Genomic DNA, 25,822 nt, shown 5'->3' with positions numbered 1-25,822 from the left:
TATAAATTATATTATTTAAATTAATATAAATTATCATGAAGATTCTGATAACATGTTAAAAGGCATTTAGTAAAATTCAATACCTAGCCCCTAACAAAACAAGAATGACTAAATACTTCCGTAACCTAATCAAGAATATTCAAAGATGTCTGTGGTTGTTACTTTTCCTTAACACTCCGCAAAGGTAATAACCAACATAATTGAACTAGTTATAAAAGTTGATAAGGAGTTTGCAAATCATGTATCTACAAAACCCAAGAAAATCAGCTGATATGCTCTTTTAAGTAATTTAAATTAAGTATATAGTTCAATAAATTCTTTGGGTACAAACTAATTTACTAAGATTAACAGCATTCATATACAGAAACCAAAAAGACAGGTGACTGAAAAGAAGACCAAAACTCAATTATTTACAACAACAGTAAGAAACATAAAATTTCCAGGAAGAAATAGAATGACAAAATTTGTGTAAAGAAAATTCTGAAATGCTACTGATGCAAAGAAAAAAGATGAACAAATAGGAATTTTCATTACAATAAAAGTGACATTTCACATTATTGGTAGAAAGACTGATTAATCAATGCAGGACATTGGGACAACTGGTTATCTAACCTGGGAAAGGAGAGGGAGCCCTACCTTAGATTGTATCTATAAATTATAGATAGATCAGATTTAAACACTGACAACAAAACCACACAATTGTTCAGCATGTGTGAAATAACACACATACAAGGAAGGAAATTCATTTTAGTATTGCTGGCAGCAAGAAACAATTAGAAATAATGTAAATATATATCTTAGGGGACTGGTTAAATAACTGATAGCTGTACCAAGGATTATTATACAGTTTTCACAAGAAATGAAGCAATGTTATAGGTGTTAAGATGACATAAGCTCTATATTACATTTTTTAAAAAAAATCGTGGTATAAGACACTACTATTTCTCAAAACACCATATAAATGATATGCACAAAAGAGTTCTAGAGCTTGATTCCTTCCAGAAACTGCAGAGAGGGGCTCAGGGAACAAGGGATGGGAGAGGACTTTTTTCCACAGTATGCCCCTTGGAATTTCATTTGCATCTATTAGCTAGACGATTTTAACTTTTAAAAAAGTAGCTAGCATTTACCATTCCTCCAGAACATACAAGTTTCCTGCTCCCATGTAAGCCTGCCAGCCTTAGGGAGTTCCTCTCCTCCTTTTTCAGACTCATTGTGGCTCTTCTTGGTCCCATATTCATCCACAGTAATTTTAAAGTCAGTTTGCCAAAATCCACAAAAATAGTTAAATCTCCATAACCAATTTAAGAATATCCACTGACGAAATTGGTACAGATGCTCATTTATTTATATATTTTTCTATGTCTTTAATATGGTTTTATAATTTGTACCCATAAGATTCTTATATATCTTTTGGGTTTTTCCTAGATATTTCACATTTACTGTTTTTTTTTTTTTTAAATGGGATTTTATTTTATATAGCATTTCCTGGTTGGTGGTTGCTGGTATTTATTGGGCAATCTGCTTACCTCTCTTATTAGCTTCAGGTTTGTCTGTAAATTCTACTGGACTTGTTTCTTAGCAAGCTGATTAGGACTTCTAGTAAAGTGCAGACCATAAGGAGTCACGATGGGTATCCTTATCTTGTTTTAGATTTTGTAGGGGATTCTTATAACAGTTCACCATTAAACATGACTCTTGAGGATGCTTATTGGTAAACATATCTTATAAATATAAAATGATAAATATAAATGCAAATATGATACTTGCTATACGATTTTGGTGCATAACTTTTATTGAGGACTTTTCTTTCCAGTTTGCTAAGTGTTTTTTTTTTAATGGCACTGCATTTTATTATTCCTTGATATATTTTTATCCACAGACTTTCACCACACAATGGGTTTTCTTAGCCACTAAGAAACAACCATAGAGCATGGATTAACACACAACACAAGAAGAGGTCTGCTTTGTTGTTAGTCCTAGCATGTTGGGCTCAACTTTCTTATTTTAAAGTGAAATGAAGTCAGTTAAAACAATACATTCTGGTCATTTCGTTCTCTATCTTTGGTCTTTGAGGGACTAAAAAAGATGTATGCCATGAAGAGCAGGTTGGAATCAGGGAGCCCTTTCACAGAGACAAAGGTCAGGAGAGGGTATGGCTGAAGGATTAGTCGCAACTAGAACACACGAATGACAACAACGCAAAACTAAGTGCTTCCTCCTATACTGATGCACCTTGAGAATGTAACAAAGGAGTCAATAACTTTGTTTTCTGGATGGAAAGTTTTGAGTTTAGGCAAATTAGAATAAAGAATAACTGATCTAGTATATATTAAAAGTGTCATCTAAGGGCTAAGAACGTGTTCATTATTTATAACGGTTGTGTCAAGAAATACAAGCTCATAAAGTAATGTCTAAACTTGATGAATTTGTTTTCCTGTTCACTCTTCTATTCTTTAAAAATATATATTGTTAAGTTCTTAAGAAATAAGTTCAAAGAGATTCACACCTATTTTTCTTCAAAAGTAAAGCAAAAGGTTAGAACTGAGCCAGAACACTGTAAATATTAAGTAACTAGAGGAGTACTGTGATCCTACTGCACATTACAGGCCAAATATATTTGATAAGGCTTAAGATTTTCTGGAATTAATGATAAACTCTGAAGGCTGATTTATACAATACCTCAAATATAACAATGGGTCCCAATTCATTATTCATTTTCTTAGATCATCAAGTACTCAGGCAGGTTTGCATCATGTGAAAACATATTTGTTAGTATTCAGATAAAGAATACTCCAGGTCTCTCATTTTCTTATAAACTGCTTAATCTATAACAAGAACTTTTCTTCTTCCAATAAAGAGAAAACATAGCAATTTGGGTTTGAGATACACTGATAAGTAGCCTTCTAGTCCGCTATTTTAATTTCACTTAATACTGTAAGTCACAAAATGGCATGTAAATGTCTAATATTAAAGTATACATTCCATTTCTCTGAACTTTTTCAATAACTTCCTCCTCATTTTCTCCCACCCCACTCCATTCCCACAACTTTCCACCGTCTGGCACCCCAGAGCGCTCCCTTCTCTCCCAGGGTGTGAGCTTCCATGCGATGCTGAGCACTCAAGTGCCGCCAAGCCACAGGCCTGAGATGATCCCCTCCCTGAGATCACTCTGAGAGTTCCAAGACAAATACATATATATATAATGTGTGTGTGTGTGTGTGTGTGTGTGTGTGTGTGTGTGTGTGTGTGTATTTCATGGTAACAGCCACTGATTATTTAACATTTTTACAAAAGTAAGAAATCTCATGAGTCATAATTTCCTGAAAGTAATTACCTACTTTTAAGCCTTCTAACAATGATTCAATCTCAGAAACTTCTGCCATCTCATTTGAAATGAATATATTGGAAAATGAGCACATTAAAAAAACAGTATAAAAACAGCCACAACCAGTGGAAGAACCAATCACCACAGAATGCAGCGATGTGTTTTCTATCAACGAAAAACGTAACAAATGCCTGTGATGTCTTCTCGTCCCTCATAAATAGTTCACACCACTGTGGAGTCTAGAGGCCTTTTACAATGTTGATGGTAACATAAATTTATTTTAAGTGTATTCTAGGTAATCTGGATAACTACCTTAAGACTTAGGACTGCCCCCCAATTTCAGTAACTTATGGCCCCCTACTGGCTCAGTGTACTGGCTCAGAGGACTGAAAACATCAGAATCATAAAATTTGAGATATAAATTTAGATGAATATTGATCTAGTATCTTGCTGTCAAAAGACTTTATGAGAATAAAAGCTATGGAAGTATAACAGGAGGAGATCCAAAATACCTGACTAGATTAGAAATGTTGAATTTCTGTATGACACAAACACCTGAAACTCATTTTTTCTTGCCTCTGAAGCAATTATCACTAATTTCCATTTTGTAAATTAAAAGAAAACAATACAATGGAAAAACATTTATGACAAATACGACAAAAAGTTTATATTCTAAAAATGTGAAACTAAAACAGGAAAACAATTTTTCCTTCTTAAATCAGCAAGATATTTAAAATAATTATTCTCAATGTAGTAAAGAGGCATCAAGACAGCCACCCTCAACATACCGCTATTGAAAGCACTTTCTAGAAAGCAGTCCAGCATTACACATCAACAGCCTTACAGATAATCCTATCACTTGACAGCCATTCTATTTCTAAGTAAATAACCTGAGATGGGGCAAGACTTATGTCTTAATAGAAAAATGTTCCCAGCCGGAAGTGGTGGCCCATGCTTGTAATCTCAGCACTTTGGGAGGCCAAGGTGAGATCACTTGAGCTCAGCAGTTCAAGAGCAGCCTGGGCAATATAGCAAGACCCTGTCTCTAAAAAAAAAATATACACACAAATTTATTATAACATATTATATATATAGTGTATATATAATATATAAAATATAACATTTATATATTATATATAATACATAATATACATTTTATACATATTATATATAATTATATATAATAGATATTTTATTTTTTTTATAATATTATATATATTTTATATATATTATACACACACACACACACACACACACACACACACACACACACAAAGCCAGGCATGGCAGCACATGTCTGCAGTCTCAGGTAACCCTAACTCGAACCCTTCCCTCCCTGCCAAAACCTCTGTTAGAGTGTTTTAGAAAAGGAAAAATGGTGTGTATTCATCATTCCTATGGGCCAGGGAAGTGGTGACCCTTTTAGAAAATCTGAGGTATTTTCTTATTTAGCCAGGCATGGTAGTGCACACCTGTAGTCCCAACTACTCAGGAGGCTGAGGTGGGAGGATTGCTTGAGCCCAGGAGGTGGAGGCTGCAATGAGTCATGTTCACACCACTGCACTCCAGCCTGGATGACATAACAAGACCCTGTCCCAAAAAAAAGAAAAAATGTTCCCCACATCATAAAATTTTATAGTTAAAAAAAGGAACTAAGTGTTAATACTAGTAAAATAAGTTAAAGTATATCCACTTGATAGAATACTATGCAGTTAATAAAATTAATGTTTCAAAAAACAATGTTGGGGCAGGCCACAGTGGCTCAGACCTATAATCCCAGCACTTTAGGAGGCTGAGACAGGAGGGTCACTTTAGCCCAGGATTTTGATACCAGCTGGGCAGCATAGTAAGACCTAGTCTCTACAAAAAAATTTTTAAAAATTAGCCAAGCATGGTGGCATGCACCTGTAGTCCCAGTTAAGAAGGAGGCTGACACGGGAGGACCACTTAAGCCCAGAAAGTCAAAGCTGCAAGAGAGCTGTGATTGCACCACTGCATTTCTGCCTAGGCGACACTGTCTCCAAGAAAAACAACAATGGTGTGAGAAAATGCTCACAGTGTATATAGTAAAGATAAGATTTAAAATTATATATGCATATACATATGTACATGCATACAGAGAAAGAAAGAGACAGAGACGGAGGGAGAGAGAGTGAGAGAGGCAGAGAGTGAGAGAGGGAGGGAGTGAGAAAGGGAGGGAGGGATGGGGAGGGGGAATGGGGTGGGGGAAGGGAGAGAGAGAGAGTTCTGCTACCAATAATAATTTATTGGGTTGTTCAGATCAATCCTTCCATTGAAAACTAGAAAAACCAAAGAAAATACTAAAAAATAATTCATTTAGCAGCATCTGCCAATTCTGGAAAAGGCAAGTGAGAGGCTTAAAAGCTAGGCAGAGCTTTTGACAATCTCATGGGGACAGGGAGACAAAAACTGTAATTCAGGCGCACCAAGAAACGGAGCCTTGGCAAGAACCCACAGACTAGGTTGTGATCCTGAAAGACTCTGCTTAAAGCTAACCTAGAAAGAGCTTGGTCTGCATACGCACTAAAAGCCCAGCTTCAATCATGTCAATTCCTGATTCGATTAAGGTGATTTGAAATTGGTGGTCCACCAGACATCATCATCCTAGCGCCTGTATCTCTCTAATCTATATTTCAAATAGATATATGGCACACAATAAAAACACTCACATGGGAGTTGAAAGAACATGCAATATGCAAGTACCTATTTGTATGTAAAGTCCTAGGCTAGAGTGTAATAATCCTTCTTTTCAGTTCTGTCCCACTGTCTAAATATCAAGCACAGAAATACTTATCATGGACCTCCAGTGACTCTAGGAAAAATGCCAACGAGAGGTGAAATATTTTAGTTTTCATAACACTAAAATATGAACCCTTTTCATAATTTCTATTTAATAAAAACTGTTGAGTCTTAATTTCCCTTATTTCTGAATTAAAAATAATTTACAGTATTTGCTGAATACAGATACACTGTAAAGATTTTATAGAGATTAACCAAAAAATCCCTTCCTTTCAATTATATTTTTGTTAACAGTAAAGGTATTATACTTTTTCTTTAAAAATGTTCTCCATTATGATTACCCCAAATGTTACACTGTAAAGAATTACTTTAGATTTTGATTTCTATTATTTATGCAGTGACCATATTTAAACTGGTAAAGTAAAACATTTAGTAATTTTAAAGCTAGGTAGAGACCTAGATACCCCTTCAAATAACAGGCAAAGTTTTCATTTGGGGAGAAAATAACATTTTTACTGTGACATATATAACTACTTATTTTATTAACTTTGGTTCCATTTTATAAAAAGGAAATATTTTTAATTTAAAATCTCAATTTCAGCCATTATGAATTATATATTTTACAGCTTGCTTGAATCTTTTTACATTATTAAATTAGACCTATCCCCAAATTTTACCAACTTTTTAAAAACTTACTTACCAGTTTATAACAATGATACAACTAATGAAAATGACATATCTGTGTAATGATGCAAAAATCACCATAGGTTCAAGAATAATGTAGTTGTTTCACATCTGAAATTGAAATATATTGTAAGTTTGATAGTCAATTTCCTTTGTAGTTGGAAAAAAGTAAAAGTAACAGCAGAGTACTGTTTTGGCATATTGTTTATTATATAACAATAACATTTCAATTAAAATTGCCTCTGAAATCTCAACCATGACTTCTCAAGACATAGGACTACACTCTGCCACCTGACACGAGCTTTGCAACTTAGAAAATGGTTAACTTTCTGAAAACCCTAAAGATTTCTTTCTGGTTTTAGTACTATTAGAAGTAGCTACGCTTTACCTAGGCAACTGATTTGCTTTATGGACATCACCAAAATGTTGAGGCTTCTCCTTTGCGTTAGCTGCTAGAAAACGGAAAGCCAAATCTGCAACACATCCTCAGCAGGCTGTCGGACTTTATAAAGGTATAGAAGTCTTTCTTATATTAGCCTTACTTGTGGCTCTATTTCATATACTAAACTTCACTCTCCTTTTCTTCATCCTGCTCATCCCCTTCTGATATATATAACCTTCTTCTATTCTATCTTTTTTCTAATCGTCCCCAAAATATTTTTGAAACAAAAGAGAAGTTCCAATGAAATATACCATGTGTATGTATTGATACACATACATGAATACAATGCGCATGTGGGCACACACATGAACCAAAAGCACTCCACCTTCCATTCTTTCTTCATGATGAAAGGGGGACTGTGCTTCCTGGACTGTTGCATTTACATGTTGTACCGGCAGAACCATTAATAGTTCCTCTTTTACTCTTACCCCAGTTTCAGACATTCTCTTCCCTCCTTTTTCTCTGTTTCCCAGCAGTTGAAAACATGAATTAATCAATGTCTTACTATGAAACAGGATGTTTCAAATTTTTATATTAAAATTGAATTCCAGTATTTAAAATGTTATACTTTCCTTTTTAATATTCATTTACTAGCTCCAAACTAAATCTAACTTTATTTGTACAATGCTTCTTAGTATATTAGTACACAATCTATATTAACACAACTCTTAAGACAAAATTTCAATGATTATCAAATTTTATGATGTATAACCTACTAATTTTGTTGAATGGATTTTCCTTCAAAATAAGTTGTGCAGTTAAAAATTATAATATCATGTCTTTTCAAATTATATACATCTTAAAAACTTCCATTTTCATTTTTAATTCGATTATAAAAAATGGTCATAATAAAATTATATACTTTATCCAGTTTGTTGGAGAAAAAGAATTAAAAGCCAAATAACTAGGTCTTCTCTTTCACTTCCATATAAAATTCCTCTTGATAACACTAAATAGAATTCTACTTACAACAATACTTAGCAGAAAAAATCTTCCATAGTATTACCAGAAATGTTTAGAAGCGAACAGCATGTCAATAACGTAACTTCCATGTGATTAGGATATTCTTTGCATTTTGATAATCTGGCATAGAAAAGTCTTCAGTAGAAGAAAAGAGAAATAGCCAAAAAGAAACAGCTGACTTAAATTATGATAATTACTGCTGAATGAAATGAATTACCTAAAACAGTGGAATCGGTCATCAATAGACCTGAATGTGATTGAGATATACGTTATCAGGGAACAGTACAACAGTGATTAGACAATGCAGAACAATTAATCCTTCTCAGTTATATGCCCCGCCTTCCTTACCCTTCTGTATCATCTACTTTCCCCAACAAACTTCCATGCCTCCCATTTACTTCTTCTTGGTTTAAATTTTTCAATTTAGAAATTACACATATAAGAAATTATTTTAAAATATGTGTAGTGTGAAGAACAAGACAAACACAAGTTAAATCACCTCCTATGTTAGGAAAGAAAGCAGAAACCAACTCTGACAAAAGCCCCTAGAATGTGCCCATTGTGGTGGCACTCACCCCCACAGCTGGTTACCACTGTCCTTAATTTTGTGTTCACCATTTCCCCTTCTGTGTCTTCATGCTGTTGGCCCCTATGTATACCTATCCCTTAAAAACATGCTGTGCAGTGTTGTCTGTTTTTGAAGTTTACAGAAATGGAATCATACTGCATGTATTCTTTTGTAATTTGATTACTTTCTTAATATTATGTATCTGAAATTAACCCATATTGATGTGTGAGGCTATAGTTTATTTTTACTGTAGTTTTTGAAGTTTACAGAAATGGAATCATACTGCATGTATTCTTTTGTAATTTGATTACTTTCTTAATATTATGTATCTGAAATTAACCCATATTGATGTGTGAGGCTATAGTTTATTTTTACTGTAGTATAATAGTCTGTTATAGAAATATATGACTATCCATTCTACTGTCAATGATCACTATTATGGTGGCACCAGCCTAATTTTTTTCACAACTTGAACATTATTTTTATTTTTTACAGTTAATGTTTTAATTTTAAACACATATTTATCAAGTCTTTGCTCATTATTCGTTCTTGTATTTCAGAACTTTCACTGAAATTTTTTTTTTCTGCCTGATGTTAGCCACTGAGAACTTCTTTTCTCTCAGATTGTTATTTGTCTACAAAAGTCTTTATTTGAATCTCCCTCCTCCTTGAAAGGTAAATAAATCTAGGCTGAGAGTTACTGTCTCTTAACACACATTGAAGCTATTATTTCAGTTTTGCAGTATTCCAGTATTGCAGTTCAGAAGTCAGTTTGTGAGTCTAACTACCACATCTGTACATATGATGTCTCATAAAAAATCTATTGGCTACACTTAAGATCTTCTCTTTCCCTTTAGTAAATACTGCAGTTTTTAAACAATACAGCTAAATGTGGATATCATTTTAAATTTGGTTTGCAATGGGCTTCCTGGAATGAGTATTAGTACCTTTCAATAATTCCAGAAAGTTTTTAGCCAGTATCTCTATAAATGTTGATTGTTCCTCATTTCCTCCATTACATCCCTCCAGAACTCTAGATATGCAGGTCTGTGAGTGATCTTGTATCTGGAATATATATAGAGCTCTATAACACTTCAGTAATACTGAAATAAACTAACTCCATAAAAAAATGGGCAAAGGATTTGAATACTTTGTGAAAGAAGTTATAATTGGTCAATAAGCACATTAAAATATGCTTGTATCAGGGAAATGCAAATTTCAACCACCATGAGATCCTAGTATAAATCGGGTGGAATGACTCGAACTTTTAAAAACTGACAATACCAGGTATTGGAGAGAATGTGGAAAATTTGGAACTCTCATAGATTGCAGTGGGAAATGTAAAACAGTCACTTTGGATAATAGTTTTGCCATTTCTAATAAAGTTAAACATACACTTATCACATAGCCTAGCAATTCCACTCCTAGGTAGTTCTCAAAACATATGCCTACAACACCTGTACATGAAACGATATTGTAGCTTTTGCCATAATTGCCTCCTAATGAAAACACCAGCCGGGCATGGTGGCTCACACCTGTAGTCCCGGCACTTTGGGAGGCTGAGGTGGGTAGATCGCCTGAGCCCAGGAGTTCGAGACCAGCCTGGGTCCCGGCACTTTGGGAGGCTGAGGTGGGTAGATCGCCTGAGCCCTGGAGTTTGAGACCAGCCTGGGCAACATGGAGAAACCCCAACTCTACAAAAAAAAAAATTCAAAAATTAGCCAGGCGTGGTGGCATACACTTGTAGTCCCAGCTACTCGAGAGGCTGAATTGGGAGGATTGCTTGAGCCCAGGAGGTTGAGGCTGTAGTGAGCTGAGATTGTACCATTGCACTCCATCCTGGTTAACAGGGTGAGACCCTATCTCCCCACTAAAAAAAACCACCCCAAATATCCCTCCAGTAGATTAATGAATTTTTTAAATTGTGGTATATCCACACAATGAAATACTACTCAGCAATGAAAACAAATGAACTACCAATATATGTAGCAAATGAATCACAAAACATGCTAACCAAGAAAAGATTATCATGGAAAATAATATGTTTCCATTCAAATAAAATTCTAAAACAGGGGAAGCTAATCACAGTGACCATAGGCAAATCAATGATGGAAGGGAGCAGAAGGCAGTACAAAGGAGTACAATGAACTTTTGGGGTGATAAAAACTTCCTGTAATCTTAATGGAGATGGTGGTTGCACAGAGCATTAGTTTACAGAGGAAGGAAAGAAAATGACTTCCTCAAGAAAACACAGCTGGTTAACAGCAGAGCTATTAGTCTGGTTTTATTAAAGATTTCAAGCTTTTTGTTAGAATGACTAACTAGCTGCAGGAAAAAGCCTATGTTCACCTAGCACTCAACAAATATCGTTGAAGACTGTTGAGTGAATGTCACATGTCAGTCACTAGTTCTAGGTGTTTGGGATACCCCATACCCAAGAGATCCTTACTCCATACAGAGATTGCAGGGGCAGAGGGCACACGAGTAATGGTACTGCTAATAAATAATTTAACTATATGGAATGCTGTAAGGGCCCCTAAAATATCTCCCAAAAGAGTTTTTGATTTTCAAGTTTAAATCCCAAAGAAAAAGGCAGACTTACTATGGAGTGAAACATAAGATTATAAGGTAAAGTAGATCCTTACCTACCACATAAAAAGGGAACTACAGATGCATTGCAGACCTATCTGATAATGATAAAACTATACAATTAGTAAAAGAAAATGTAGGCAATATTCTGTGGCCTTCTTAAGGAGGACTTCTTAAAATACAATTTCAAAAGCATAAAACATTAGGCAGAAGAGATTGAATATGATCATTTCAAAACTTAAAATTTCTGTTCAAGAAATAAAACTATGGAAAAAGTTAAATAAACAGATGACAGAATGAGAAAAGATGTTTACAAAGCATAAAACCTATAAGGGAATTAATGTTTAGAATAAAGAGCACCACCTGTAAATCAACAGAAAAAGGTAACAATATCCCAGTGGAAAACAAGTACAGTTACAGGGACTCACAGAAGAGGAAACCCAAAACCTTATAAGAACACCAAGAGCTGCCTAAACTCATTAACAGATAAAGAAATGCAAGTTCAAACATCCAAGTGACAAAATGTGGGCAAGTGAACAGCACTAAGCAAATGCAGATACGCAGGAAAATAAAACCCCCTGTGCACAACACTACCCAGCATGAAGACGGAGGTGGCCCTTCTTGAGAGCTCAGTCAGATTAGGCACCTGTGTGCATACCCTGAAATCAGGGAGGAATTTCTGTTTCTGGACAGACAGACCAACAAGTTCCTTGTAGTATCATCTGTGGTACTGAAAAGTCGGGCAAGTCGTAGTAATTTATGGTGGAAGGAAACTTAAAACATCTTGAGTGTCCATAGCAAGGAAATAATTCAAAACGGGGAAAAAGTACAAAGAGATAATGGAGCACAATGAAAAACTTGAAAACATTCAAGTTATTCTAGACTGTAACACTGGCAGCATGATGGTCAGAAGGCAGGCAATACTACAGGGCTGCAGTAGGAGCCAAATGATATCACGGATGCAAAATGTAGTCCAGTGCCTCACACTTAATACTTAAATAAGTAGTTCCTGCTACTTAGCACACTTTACCCCTCTAAGCTCTCGCCTCATTCTTCATTTGTATAACTGGAATATGTAGTGCTGTTATAAGAATTTAACAGATGACACATAGAGGGACCGTGAAAGCAGAGTGGAAAAGCACGGCCTGCAAAGTCACACAGATCCGTTCTGCAACTGACTAGCTATATAACTTTGAACAAGTCACTTACCCTCACTGCATCTCGATTTGCATATCTATGAAGTAAAATTAGTAAAGTCAACCCCATGCTGTTGTTTTGAGGGTAAATAATATAACATAAGTCATATAACAAATATTCATTCATCTTGTTTCTCCTCCTGCCCAGCTCATATTACAGTGCAATCTTGCCAGATGAAACACTGTGCATTGTGCAACCACTACAAATAATAACTTACAGTGGCCAAGCAATGACATGGAAAAAGGTTGAATGATGCTGACACAACAACTACATGTAGGAAAATGAATGAGGGAAAAAAATCAAAATGAGTATCTGATTTGAATTCGGGTAGAGAAATTACAGAGGGTTATTTTTCTGTTTTCTATCTTCCAAGTATCTTGTAATATGTTTATGTTACTTTTAGAAATAAAACAAAATATTTCATGGCAAACAAATATTTCAAAATTGCATGGAACAAAGAGCAATACACTTCAAAACCTAAAATAGCATTGTTATGGCTCCTTCATCAATGCAGTCATTTTAACATTTCAGAATACATTCTGAAGCACTAGGTTCTTCCTAATTCTAAACACATAACCTGGGATAAGTCATTTACCCTGATAGCCTCACATTCCCTACCTATAAGGTGGGGCTAACTTAAACTTCACAGTTGTTGTGAGGATGAAATGAGATAATGTGTTAGTTCCATGTAGATGATCATGTTTTGAAAACTTCAAAGTTTGCAAAGATACAAATCCATTAAAATACCGGAAGGAAACATTTAATGGTTAAGAGCTTGGACTCCAATATCAGATAGACCTATATTAAAATTTTAGTTCTGCCACCAACTTTGGGCCATCCATTTTACCTTCCTAAGCTTTATCAACAAAATGAGACTCATGACAACATAACTCACACAGTTGTTGTGAAAATTAAATAATTATATAAAGCACAGTGCTTTTCACAAAATAATGACTATTTAATGTTATCAATTATTATAACCCTCCTTCAAACCACTTCTACAGTTCACACAGCTGAATATTATTATTAAAGTTCCAATTACTATGCCTCACACTAAGATACAAAGATAGAAAATATATATACCCTACCCTCAAGGTGCTCACCATCAAAAGGAAGCAGAATGCTCTTCAAAGATCCTAAGAGACTAATAAATAATGAAATCAAATTATATATATATATACATATATTACTAAGGGAACAAAGAGAAAGGAAAATGGGCTTGAATAAGGAACATCTCAAAAATTTCAAAGGAGACTTGAGTTGGATCCTAAAAGAATGGGTATGATTTTGTCCACTGATGAAGGAAAAATACAAAATGAAGAATCCATAAAGTGCTCAGGCAATTGAGAATAGTCTCATCAGATGGAACACTGAGTAGGGAGATGCTGGGTATGAAAAGAGGAAATGTCAGGGACTCATTGTAAAGAGCTTTGTACAAATGCCTTGCTCAGGTATTTGGACTTTATCAATAATGAGGAAATCAAAAGAGAATTTTAAGAGCACAACCAGACCTAAAATTTAGAAAAATAACTGATAGAATTAGGTTGACTTAAAGGTGTCAGGAGATAACACCAACACCTGAAGGAGGAGTCTGGGAAGGGCGTCCCAGGCAGAGCGTGGGAAACGCAGATCTGAGGGCCTGCGAGAGCCCAGCTGGAGCGTAAGGAGAGTGGGGAGTTGCAGGAGAGTGTGCAGAAGAGGCAGGCCGAGACAGCAACACCTATGCATGGGAATGTGGACTTCACAGGCAGCAGGAAAACGTTTGCAACAGTGGACCAATCTGATGATGTTTTTGAAAAGCATCTCTAACACCAACGATGGGAAGAAACAGAGACTAGCAAAGCTAGGGGCTGGAAAAACAGGCAAGAAAGTCATAAGGATGAAAACCCAGGCCAGAACAGAGAAGAGCAGATAGACTCGAGTCAATCCAGCTGCGGTGGAAAAAAATGACTGTTTTACTTTTACCATTTCTATATTCAAAAAATATTTGCTATTCCCCTCTCGCTACAGGATAAAAATTTCAATGCTAGCATTAAAGACCCTGCTGGTCTAACTCTTTCTGCCTTTTTATCCACTTTCCCTTAAGCCCTACAGTCCCTCTGCTTGATCCAGACAGTCTATGCTTTGACTCGCCTCTCTGCCTTGTCGAATCCCATCCAACTATCAAGGCCTGACTATTTCTGTACCCTTCACAAGGCATCCCAAGCATTCTCACAGTGACTGTTCCCTCAAATAAGGTCTATAGTGTTGTAAACTGATAGACTCCGATCTGTGGTACTGACCCTCTCCTGTTATTTGGTACTACTGTCTTATTCTTTTATGTGCCTTGTATGTTTCCTTCATAGACGTGCAAAGAAATGTGAAATACATGAAAACAGCTAGACAACGACCCAAGGTAAGGTGAATGTCCTAAGAATTTGCCATGCTGGAAAAAACTCACTGTGGACTCTACTTATTCGGAATCAGTTACTTCTTCTGTAAGGCCATTATTGTATAAAATAATAACAGTATACCTGCCAATCTGGTTTCATAATAAGACATGTAAGAAACACTAAATCAATATAGATGGAAATGAGAATACAACGAGCAATTCTGTGGAGAATCCTTGGGATTACATAAACGGTATAATACTAATCAGTTGTTTTTCTAATCAACTTATTTCCAAAGAAGTAACTTAGGCAATGGCTATTCTCTTCCTCTCCAATAATTCCAGTGAAGGAACAGAAATTGACAGTGAGACATAGCAAAATTTAACTTACATAAATAAACAGTTCCTGGAAAGTGTTTTCAAAAAGTTAAAGAAATAATGTGTACCTAGTTGAAACTTCAAACGCAACCTACACACGAAGAGGACTTACAGTTTGGGTTTATGTATATCTGTAGCGACAGGAAGAACTCCAGGAGAACTCAGAAATTTCAATGCCAAACATGTCACAAGAGGTCAGAGGTCACATTTTCTAACTGGGGTTTGACCCTAAAGTAAGCAATACAAGTAATTAATTGATGCCCTAATCTGAAACATTCACTTGAATGGGACTACTCTACCAATCCAATGCTAGTTTAATCATACTAGTCACAGTGTAATCACCACTAGAAACACAAAATTAAAGTTGCCCAAGACAGGAAGGAAATATATAGGTCAAATACTTCAATTGCTTTTTCTAGTAGTCCATAATTAACAAGCTAACCTCCCTCAATCACACAGTCTAGCCAACAATGCCAGTAGAGACTAGTATAAAATCTGTACTTATTTCAAAAGTATGTCTTTAAACTATCTTATAACCATTACTTAAAATAATTATAAACCTCTAAAGCCAAGTCATAATAGTCCAAATCAGATGTGAATAATTTATTTGGATTAAAGAAGAAAAGGAAGTGATATATGTAACTTGTTTTTAATGGATACTAAAATAGACATGGCATCTAGAGAAATAACATGACAATGAGTTATGAATCATACTGGGAAATTTTTTTTTTTTTTTTTTTTTTGAGACAGGGTCTCATTCTGTTGCCCAGGCCAGAGCACAGTGGCACAATCATGGCTCACTGTAACCTCAACCTTCCAGGCTCAAGCCATCCTCCCTCCTCAGCCTCCTGAGTAGCTGGGACTACAGGCATACACCACCACACCCAGCTAATTTTGTGGGTTTTTTTGTAGAGATGGAGTCTCACTATGTTGCCCAGGCTGGTTTTGAAGCTCCTGAGCTCAAGGGATCCACCCGCCTCAGCCTCCCAAAGTGCCGGGATTACAGGTGTGAACCACAGCACATGGCCTCATACTGGGAAAGTCAGTGATTAAAAGTTTAAATTTCACTTGTTACTGATTTTGTTGTTACATGATTCTTCATCCTTTACTTCTTGATTTATAATGTGTAAAACGAGGGCTAACATCTTAGGCATAAAAATATTTTATAAATATTTAATATTACTGTTAAATAACTTTCAAAAGTTTATTATGATACCATTCAAATTGCACAAAACTGATTAATTCATATGTGCTAGCTATAATTTAGCATTTACAGACATTTAAACTGAAAAGAGAAGCTACTATTGCCTGTGCTTATCTTCACACATAACCCTCAACTTACTACTGCATTTTCTTCTTCATGATAAAATGACTAATTTGTTTCCATTTTATAATGATTAAATATCACATAATATCCTCCAGTTTCAAAAAATGTAAAACGTTTTTGCTGATAGGCCAAAATTTATTTGTGCTTATTTAGCTCCCAAATGCGGTCATCTATAGAATTTCATATTATCATTAAATCAAATTTATAAATATAGCTTTAAATCAGAGGGACAGTTTCATCGTTAATAAAAAATCAGACTTAACCACATATACATATTTTTATTTCAGACTGACTCTTTTAATATTTTCCATGCCAAAATGTTGGAGCTTGTTAAAGAAGTTTATCTTGGGTATGGTTTTTAAATATCTGAAATATTCAAAACATCTTAGCAGTGATTATCTAACTTACAGTACCTTCCCTACTACCTTCTTGGATATAAGACTAGCAGGTTTTTTTTGTTTCATTTTGTTTTTGTTTTGAGACAGGGTCTCACTCTGTCTCCCAGGCTGGAGTGCAGTGGCACAATCACAGCTCACTGCAGCCTTGATCTCCTGGGCTCAAGCGATCCTCCCTCAGCCTCCCAAGAAGCTGAGACTACAGGCACGCACCACCATGCTTGGCTAATTTTTTAGATTTTTTGTAGAGATAGGGTCTCAATATGTTGCTCAGGCTGGTCTCAAACTCCTACTCTCAAGCGATCCCCCAACCTCAGCCTCCCAAAATGCTGGCATTTCAGGAATGAGCCACTGCACCTAGCCAATACCAGCAGTTTTTTAAAAAGGAAAATTAAAAGAATGTGGAGAAAAAAAGACTCGGAACTCTCTTTCTTGGGGAGATATCGTGACAACTAATGACTACTCCTATGAACTCCAAAGTTAAACACCATCACAATTAGATGGAACAAACGTTCAGAACAGATAAGTTCTCCTATTTTGTTACAGAGATAAGAGAATTATTAGTCCCTAAGAATTCAATTAATTATGAGGATCTGAGACTTAAATCCTTCAAATGGTCACAAATTCTACTTGTGGGATTTCTTTTTTTTTTTTTTTTTTTCTGAGACAGAGTCCTGCTCTGTTGCCCAGGCTGGCGTGCAGTGGCCCGAACTCAGCTCACCACAACCTCCGCCTCCCAGGTTCAAGTGATTCTCTTGCCTCAGCCTCCCAAGTAGCTGGGACTACAGGCGTGCGCCACCATGCCTGGCTAATTTTTGTATTTTTAGTAGAGACAAGGTTTCACTATGTTGGCCAGGCTGGTCTCGAACTCCTGACCTCGTGATCTGCCTGCCTCCGTCTCCCTAAGTGCTGGGATTATAGGCGTGAGCCACGGCGCCCGGCCGGAATTTCTTTTTTAAACTGCAACCCAAGTCTTGCTATGTTAAGAATCCTGGCCGGGCGTGGTGGCTCACGCCTCTAATCCCAGCACTTTGGGAGGCCGAGGAGGGCAGATCAGAAGGTCAGGAGATTGAGACCATCCCGGCTAACACAGTGAAAGCCCGTCTCTACTAAAAATACAAAAAAAATTAGCCGGGCATCCTGGTGGGCGCCTGTAGTCCCAGCTACTTTGGAGGCTGAGGCAGGAGAATGGCGTGAACCCAGGAGGCGGAGCTTGCAGTGAGCTGAGATCGCTCCACTGCACTCCCACCTGGGCGAAAGAGCGAGACTCCGTCTCAAAAAAAAAAAAAAAAAAAAAGAAAGAATCCTGTGTTTGAAGATGATACTGCCATTTATTCTGATGTGTCCAGTGTAGTACACAACATGGAGAACACTCCTTTGATTTACCTCTGTCAGAAGGAATTATTTGCTTTTGCCTCCACTTTTAAACTGCAGAAAATATTCTGTGCCTTTAGCAACCGTCTTTTTTTTTTTTTTTTTGGGACGGAGTTTCACTCTTGTTGACCAGGCTGGAGTGCAATTGCGCAATCTTGGCTCACTGCAACCTCCGCCTCCCGGGTTCAAGTGACTCTCCTGCCTCAGCCTCCCCAGTAGCTGGGAGCACAGGTGCCCACCACCAAGCCCAGCTAATTTTTTGTATTTTTAGTAGAGACACGGTTTCACTATGTTGGCAAGGCTGGTCTCGAACCCCTGACCTCAGGCAATCCACCCACCTCAGCCTCCCAAGGTGCGGGGATTACAGGCGTGAGCCACTGTGCCCGCCCCCCACCCCTGCTTTTTTTTTTTTTTAAAGAAAAACCACAAGATTGTTGTGAGATGGGATGATTATGATGGTAACATAGTTTTTAAATCTCCCCAAACCTACTAGATAGAGTTACTGGAAGAATACCAAATAAAACAAAGCAAAATGCCTTTGGACAACATACACAGTACAACAAAATTAGGTCATGCGAACTCCTATGCATCCCAAAATTTGAGCAGGTGAGAACAAATCTCTGAGAGCTACAATCCTGATTGGTATTGATACCCTTACAGGAGAAAGAGAGGCACAACAGATACTAATGGAACAGAGAGTATAGGAGGGTAAAATACCCAGCAAAGACTCACTGGAAAGCACAGTAGGCCCACTTGATAATAGCATTAAAACTGGTCAGGATTTTACACACTCCCATTTGCAGATGACTCATGGTAATTCATGATTGTGGTAAATTCTTAAGGAGCTAGAGCTTAATAGGGCCTACAAACACTCAAAATTAAGCAGTCACAGTTCCCTTCCAGGACAAAGCCCGGTATTACAGAAAAAGGCTACGAATAAAAGTAACAACTACTACTGCAGTCAGTTGAAAAGACCCTAAGTATAAGAAAAGGTGATTCCACAAAAAAACAGGGAAAAGATGGAGAAAAACCTAGAAAATCTCCGGAAAAATTAGGCTCTATTTTTAGTACTTCATAAAAATGGCATAAGAAGAACTTTAGAGCCATAAATCTGGAAAGAGTATTCAGAACCACTCTGCTCTGCCACAAGTTTAGGAAAAGTGATTTCACGTAAGAATGACCAACAGAGAGGACTATGGCACATGGAGCAGAATGACATCCTGATGGTTAGAAACATGCCAGAAAGATAAGCCTACAAAACAGAAGGAAGCTAGAATCTACTGTCCCAAGACATGAGAAAAGAAATGAAGAAAATGATATAAGGTAAACAAGCTACAAATCAGAAGAAAAATTCAGAATTCTGAGTTAAACATTTGAAGTAAATGGAAAAAAAATCACTTCAGAAGTTAAGTCTAAACTAGAGGGTACACAAAAATGATTATACACCAGATAATGTTACATAAAAAGAGGTTGCAGTGAAGGAAAAATACTAAAAATCAAAAAGAAAAAAGATGAAAAGAATTAAAAAGTACAAATAAAGAAGACAGGAAAAGAAGACCCAACACACTAAGAGAGGCTCCAAACTAAATAAGGATGTGTGTAGATAAGAAAATAATAACATAATCATAACTATACATGGTATATAGAATATTTAAGATTTTCTTATTCTAATAGCTGTGTATTTAATGTTGCATAAAATAACTGACCACACGAAATTCTAAAATTTTATCACAGATGATGTCCCTGAGAACCATGATTCTCACCATGTCAGAAAGTAGATAAAGATTTTAGATAGAAGAGTTAAGTAAATAAAACCCAGTAGCCACAAAGTTCAATGGAAAGTATCAGCATGAACTCAGGAGGTGTTTTTATCTTTTAAAAGTATGTGCATTTCATAACTCTGTCCAAAGGCCTAGAAAGAGAGACCCACCCAGTAGCAACACTGAGTAGCCAGGAAGTGCTCTTAAAATACATTTTAAAACTGAAAGAAACCAGAGCACCTGGGAGAAATCAATGGTTCCGGGCCTGGGGCAGGATATGTACAAGAGGATCCCAAAACATCTTGCTCATAACAAGCAGAAAGTAGTTCAGAAGCCAGCACTGCAGAGGCTCCAACTGGTCAAAGATAGCATCAATAAGGGGTATGTCGAAAATGGACTGAAACATATAAAATGTAATTAAAGGCATGAATTCCAAAGGGCAATTTGTTTTTAAATCTAATTGGTTACCATTAAAGGATACTACTTTTAAAACTGCTAAATACATAAAGAGAATGAATTATTCTACTTTTCTCATATGAACCATACCACATGGTAACCAAATGGCAGATGATGGGAAGCTATGTCCTTATAGAAGTAGTCCAGTTAGAAAAGGAAAGATAGATTGGATGATTATCATTTGGCAGTCCTTAATGAGTTACTGGATCTAGCGTCAATTGCTATGTACATCACAAAATGAGAAACAACTGACATCATATGTGTCTCCTGATAGTAGAACACATCACTCCCAGGGAATAGTCTTGCCCCCTCCCCCAAGCCACCAGATGCAGCTATCAATCTCCATGAAATAAAAAGGACTGAGCAACAGGTTAAACTAGACTACAGGGATACAATCGGCAAAAGTCAGACAATGGAAAAATCACAACCAATGGCCAGGTTTCTTCAATCAGTTCCAAAAAAAAAAAAAAAAAAAAAAACAACAAAAAAGAAGAGAAACCTAGAGATTAAAAGAACAAAAGCAAGCAGAACTAAACCATTATACAGAAGTAAACTAGAGTGTTTAGGGTTTACCAGGCTAAGAGCCAGTCACCCCAAAGCCCACAACTTTTAATGCTTGACAAAAACCGTGTAGCTTTTTTTATAATGGCATCACTCATCAGTCAAAATAAGAAATGAAACTTAATGACTAACATGCATTCTTGACAGTAACCCTACTACAGCCTTCAGTACCTTAAGATATCTGCAAAGTTTAAAAGATTATCTTTATGTTTGGACTTGACTAAGCAGAGCGACTTGATTGAAAATGAATCTAAGGCTTGAAAAGTATTTACCTATCGAGAGTACAGAATAGGAGTATCAGGCTTTAGAGCAAAAGATCTGACTTCCTGCCATAGTGCAATGCTACTTCCTAACTTATCTTAGGCAAGTTTAGCAAACAAGGAAATTAATATTAGCCAAGAAGCAAAGGCACTGGCCGGGTTAGGCAATTTTCTAGACAGTTCTTTCTTGGAGCTGTCTAGCAGGGAAACAATGACAAATGTGATTAATGTTATGAAGGAAGTACAGGATGCTCTGATGTGAGCCACATAATAAAAATAAACATGGCATACCTCTCAGATGAGATGAGGAAGAGGAAACACTGGGACCCAGTCTTAAGCACTTAACCTCTGATTCTTTTTCTTTCTTTTCATCTTTAGATGAGACTAATAAAACCAAGACTATCTGGTAATCTGGTAGGTAAATAAATTTATTCATATTTAATTGTAAAACTATGGACCTTACAACATGAAGAAAAATAAGCCTTGGCATCAATTAAGGCTATGCTGATGAAGAAAGGAGAGAAAAGAATGCTTATCAATAATACATAATGCAAAATGAGATGTAGGCAATCCTGTTAATCTCCATGTCTTTTACTACAGTTTAACATGTGTATACATGTACACACACGTGTTGTAATAATCCAACAGGTATCTGCCACCCATTATTGTGGGAGTTAATTCTCTTACTCCCAGATTAGAAGGTGGTCACAATCTAACAGCAACATTCACACTGGGAGATTCTGATAGCTGCTTAGAGAAATGTCCTTAAAGCTTCTAGAGAAACATGCTACAGATGAACAAAGGTCATCTGAAAAACTGAAATAGTTGTCATGTTTACATGATTTTAATTTAAAAAGCTGAATCCCAAGAAAAGTATTTTATTTAAACATTCTTCTCTAAGCAATTTTTATATAAAGGATGGTTTTTTAAAAATCTCAACCATAAGAAAATACTGTTTTGTACTCTGATTTTAAAATGTCTTACAACAACATCATTTGCATTTAGTTATCATACCCCAAATTATGTGCTTTATTTAAAAGCATAATAATTAAAATAATGTACTATGTATTTTATTCTTATTGTTCACATAGTATTATCCTTTTTTTTCTTCTACTATCTTATAGGAGCAAGGAGTTGTACATAGTCAGCTTTAAAATACCACAAGGGCGAGTACAGAATTGGAGCCACATATATCCTCACCCCTTCTCTATCTCCTTTTTTCTTCCCTCTTAAGTAGCCTTTGGGTTTCTCTGTTGTTTTGTTGTGAGACGGGGGTCTCACTGTTACCCAGGTTGGAGTGCAGTGGCCTTACCTCGGCTCACTGCAACCTCTGCCTCCCAGGCTCAAGTGATTTTCCCACCTCAGCCTCCTGAGTGGTTGGGACCACAGGTGTGCACCACCACACCAGGCTAATTTTTGTATTTTTGGCAGAGATGGGGTTTCACCATGTTGGCCAGGCTGGTCTCAAACTCAGGTGATCCACCAGCCTTGGCCTGCTGAAGTGCTGGGATTACAGGCATGAGCCACTGAGCCCATCGTTAAGTAGTACTCTTCTTCACCAGCATACAGGGAAAGGACAAAAATACATGGAACTCAATTGTATTACTTATTAATAAAGGCCAAAAAAAGCATTTATTTAAGTGAGTTTTGTAAATTACTCCCATTCTCCATTTCTACCCATAGCATCTAAAGAATGTGAAAAGTATCAAGACATTTTCTCTAAATTATTTTTAAAATTCCAAACACTTAAAAGATAAATTTAGCTTTATTTCTTGAAGAATACCCAGAGAAACAAAACAAAACCAAGTTCCTAATTGAAGACTCCCTTATAATTAGCATACAACATGTAAATAGAAGCTTCATAAGGTACTTTAATTTTTTTTTTTTTTTGGTATCCTAAATCTGTCTACCCACATAAATAGCATGAGAAACTAAGGGATGGGGGTGGAGAATTTTCTTCTTTAAAACTGAATGTTTATTTAACATGATTTCTAAAATACAGAAGGAAATTGTTAAAAATTCTGTTAGTGGGCTATAAAGTAGTAAGATGTTTCTTACTACACATACCATGCCTATCCTATATTAAAATTAGTAATGAACAGTAGACTGTTTTTAGATAGCTTCGCTACATAAAAGTGATTCACTAAAGGTGTTTTTAATAAAAGAATCTCTGGCCGGGTACAGTGGCTCACGCCTGTAAATCCCAGCACTTTGGGAAGCCAAGGCGGGCGAATCATGAGGTCAGGAGTTTGAGATCAGCCTGGCCAACATGGTGAAACCCTCTCTCTACTAAAAATACAAAAAATTAGCTGGGCGTGGTGGCAGGTGCCTGTAATCCCAGCTACTTGGGAGGCTGAGGCTGGAGAATCACTTGAACCTGGGAAGCGGAGGTTGCCATGAGCCGAGATCGGGTCACCGCACTCCAGCCTGGGCAACAGAATGAGACTCCGTCTCAAAATAAATAAATCAATAAATAGAGTTAAAAAGTTTGTTAACTAAAAAACTATTATAAATAGTATATAGTGATATTTTCCTTATCTAATTTTTCTATGAAACTTCTAAACACAAGTTGCTTGTGTATGTTTCTGTGTTTGTTTTTCTAACAATACTCCTGCAAAGCAAAAAGTGTCTTCAGTTCTTTGTAATATATGTTGATTAGCATAACACACAAAAATTTTTTTTGGCCTTTCTCCCAAAGTCTTCTACAAAATTTTACAGAGATATTTTTGTTTAAATTTACTTACTTTGTAATACGGTCAATGTTGGCAATTTGCTTCTGGTTCCGTATAATCTCAATGGCTGCCCAAAGATGCTGGATAGCTTTTGTATCCGCCTGTCGTCTTTTTGTTAAACGTGCCATGACCTGTTTACTTCTTTAGCTGCAGTAATAAACAGAAACATAAGGGAAAAAAACAGATTACAAAATGAATTATCAGTATACGTAACATTATCAGGACCTCTCAACTATTGATTATACTTAGTATGTAGTATTGCCCACTTTCTATTTTTTTCTACCATCCACATCACCAGTTACTTCATATAAAGTATCATTCATTTCATTATATCATGAAGAATGACATTCTAAAAGCCAAAAAGTTACAAAGGTTATCCCAAGAAGGATAAGTGGTCACTTCATACCAATAGACTGTTAGAAAATGCACTTAAGTTTATTCTAGACACAGAAATGCTGCAAAAGATAAAACTTCATTTGTTGACATCGCATTGTTTGTAATTTGATCAATACAAAATGCAATTTAAATATTCTAATTGGTACTTTGGTTTATTATAATCATGGCTTAAAAATCAAATTTTATATACATCTCATAGATATATGAAAACAATATTATTTTAAATCAAACCATGAACATTAAATATAAGAAAGTTACTCCTGGGACGAGATGTGAAAAGTTGAGGGAAAGAATACTAGAAGGTCACAAATTAAGAAGAATGGTAACATTCTTGGATTAGGTCTAAGTTTCGGGGGTATTTATTACACTATTAGGAAACAGCATTGTTATTTTACTCAAATTTTAGTATTCCAGACGAACTGAAGAAAATTGCCACCACACCTCCCACCTCCCAATAATTTTCCTGCTGTCTCCTGGCAAGATGGGGAAAGAAAAGAGGTTAAACCCTGGATGTCCGGAGAGCAGTGGTATCACAGAGAGGATTCTCTTAACTCAGCATGGAGAGACGTGTCTGTAGGAATCTGGTAAGCGTTTGTCATGAATCCTAGCATTGGGGACGCATTGAAACATCTCTCTAGATCATACATGCTATCATGCTGAGTTTAAAATCTAGGTTCTCAAATATACGGTGAACATTAAGCCTTCTGAGATTGCTGAAATCTCCTTGATCTGCCCTTTCCTATCTTTTAAGTTTAGAGAATGAGGGAGGGAAGCACTTTGCTGTGTTCCATGACTGGCCAAGAGAGCCATAGGAATCTCCTTTTTCTCTACCTCTGTGTTTCTTCACAGCCTAATCAGTTCCCCTCCTTTCTCAGACAAACACAAATAAACCCTATAGTTGCTATCAAAACTTGAGAAAACTGGGTCAGTGAGGCTCCTAAAATAAGATGTTTTTCACAATTACACTACCATCAGAATACATTTTGAACATGTTTAAAGGTATTCCTGAATATTCTCACACTATTACTTCTAATAGTTCCAAGCTGCTCCACAGAGCAAATAATTCAAAAATAATACCAGTATTCAAGTTCTAAAGAAAACTTTAGGAAAATCAGTTGGTTCTGTATAAATTTATACATAATGAAAATATAAAAATTATAACTTAGGAACACTTTCATTTTAGACAGTAATCACTTTTAAATGTACAAAAATTTCTCTGTTTAAGTGCACTTGTGTTGGAGCACCGACTTTCAGAATCTGATATGCCTTAATGGAAGGAATTCA

General features: G+C 36.2%; 1 protein-coding gene across 1 annotated transcript in view; it reads right to left on the bottom strand.

Annotated features, from left to right (window-relative positions):
- The window catches only part of ZMYND11 (zinc finger MYND-type containing 11), a gene marked incomplete at its 5' end in the record, with an annotated part of 72,862 nt that extends 48,573 nt beyond the window's left edge, over positions 1-24,289 (bottom strand). The window contains 1 exon segment of the mRNA NM_001132948.1: positions 24,155-24,289. Within this exon segment, the coding sequence (NP_001126420.1) occupies positions 24,155-24,270 (116 nt within the window).
- Between the last annotated feature and the right edge of the window lie 1,533 nt (positions 24,290-25,822).

Source organism: Pongo abelii, chromosome 8 (assembly GCF_028885655.2).
Source record: "Pongo abelii isolate AG06213 chromosome 8, NHGRI_mPonAbe1-v2.0_pri, whole genome shotgun sequence".
NCBI lineage: Eukaryota > Metazoa > Chordata > Mammalia > Primates > Hominidae > Pongo > Pongo abelii.
This window is presented reverse-complemented; position numbering and strand designations above follow the sequence as displayed.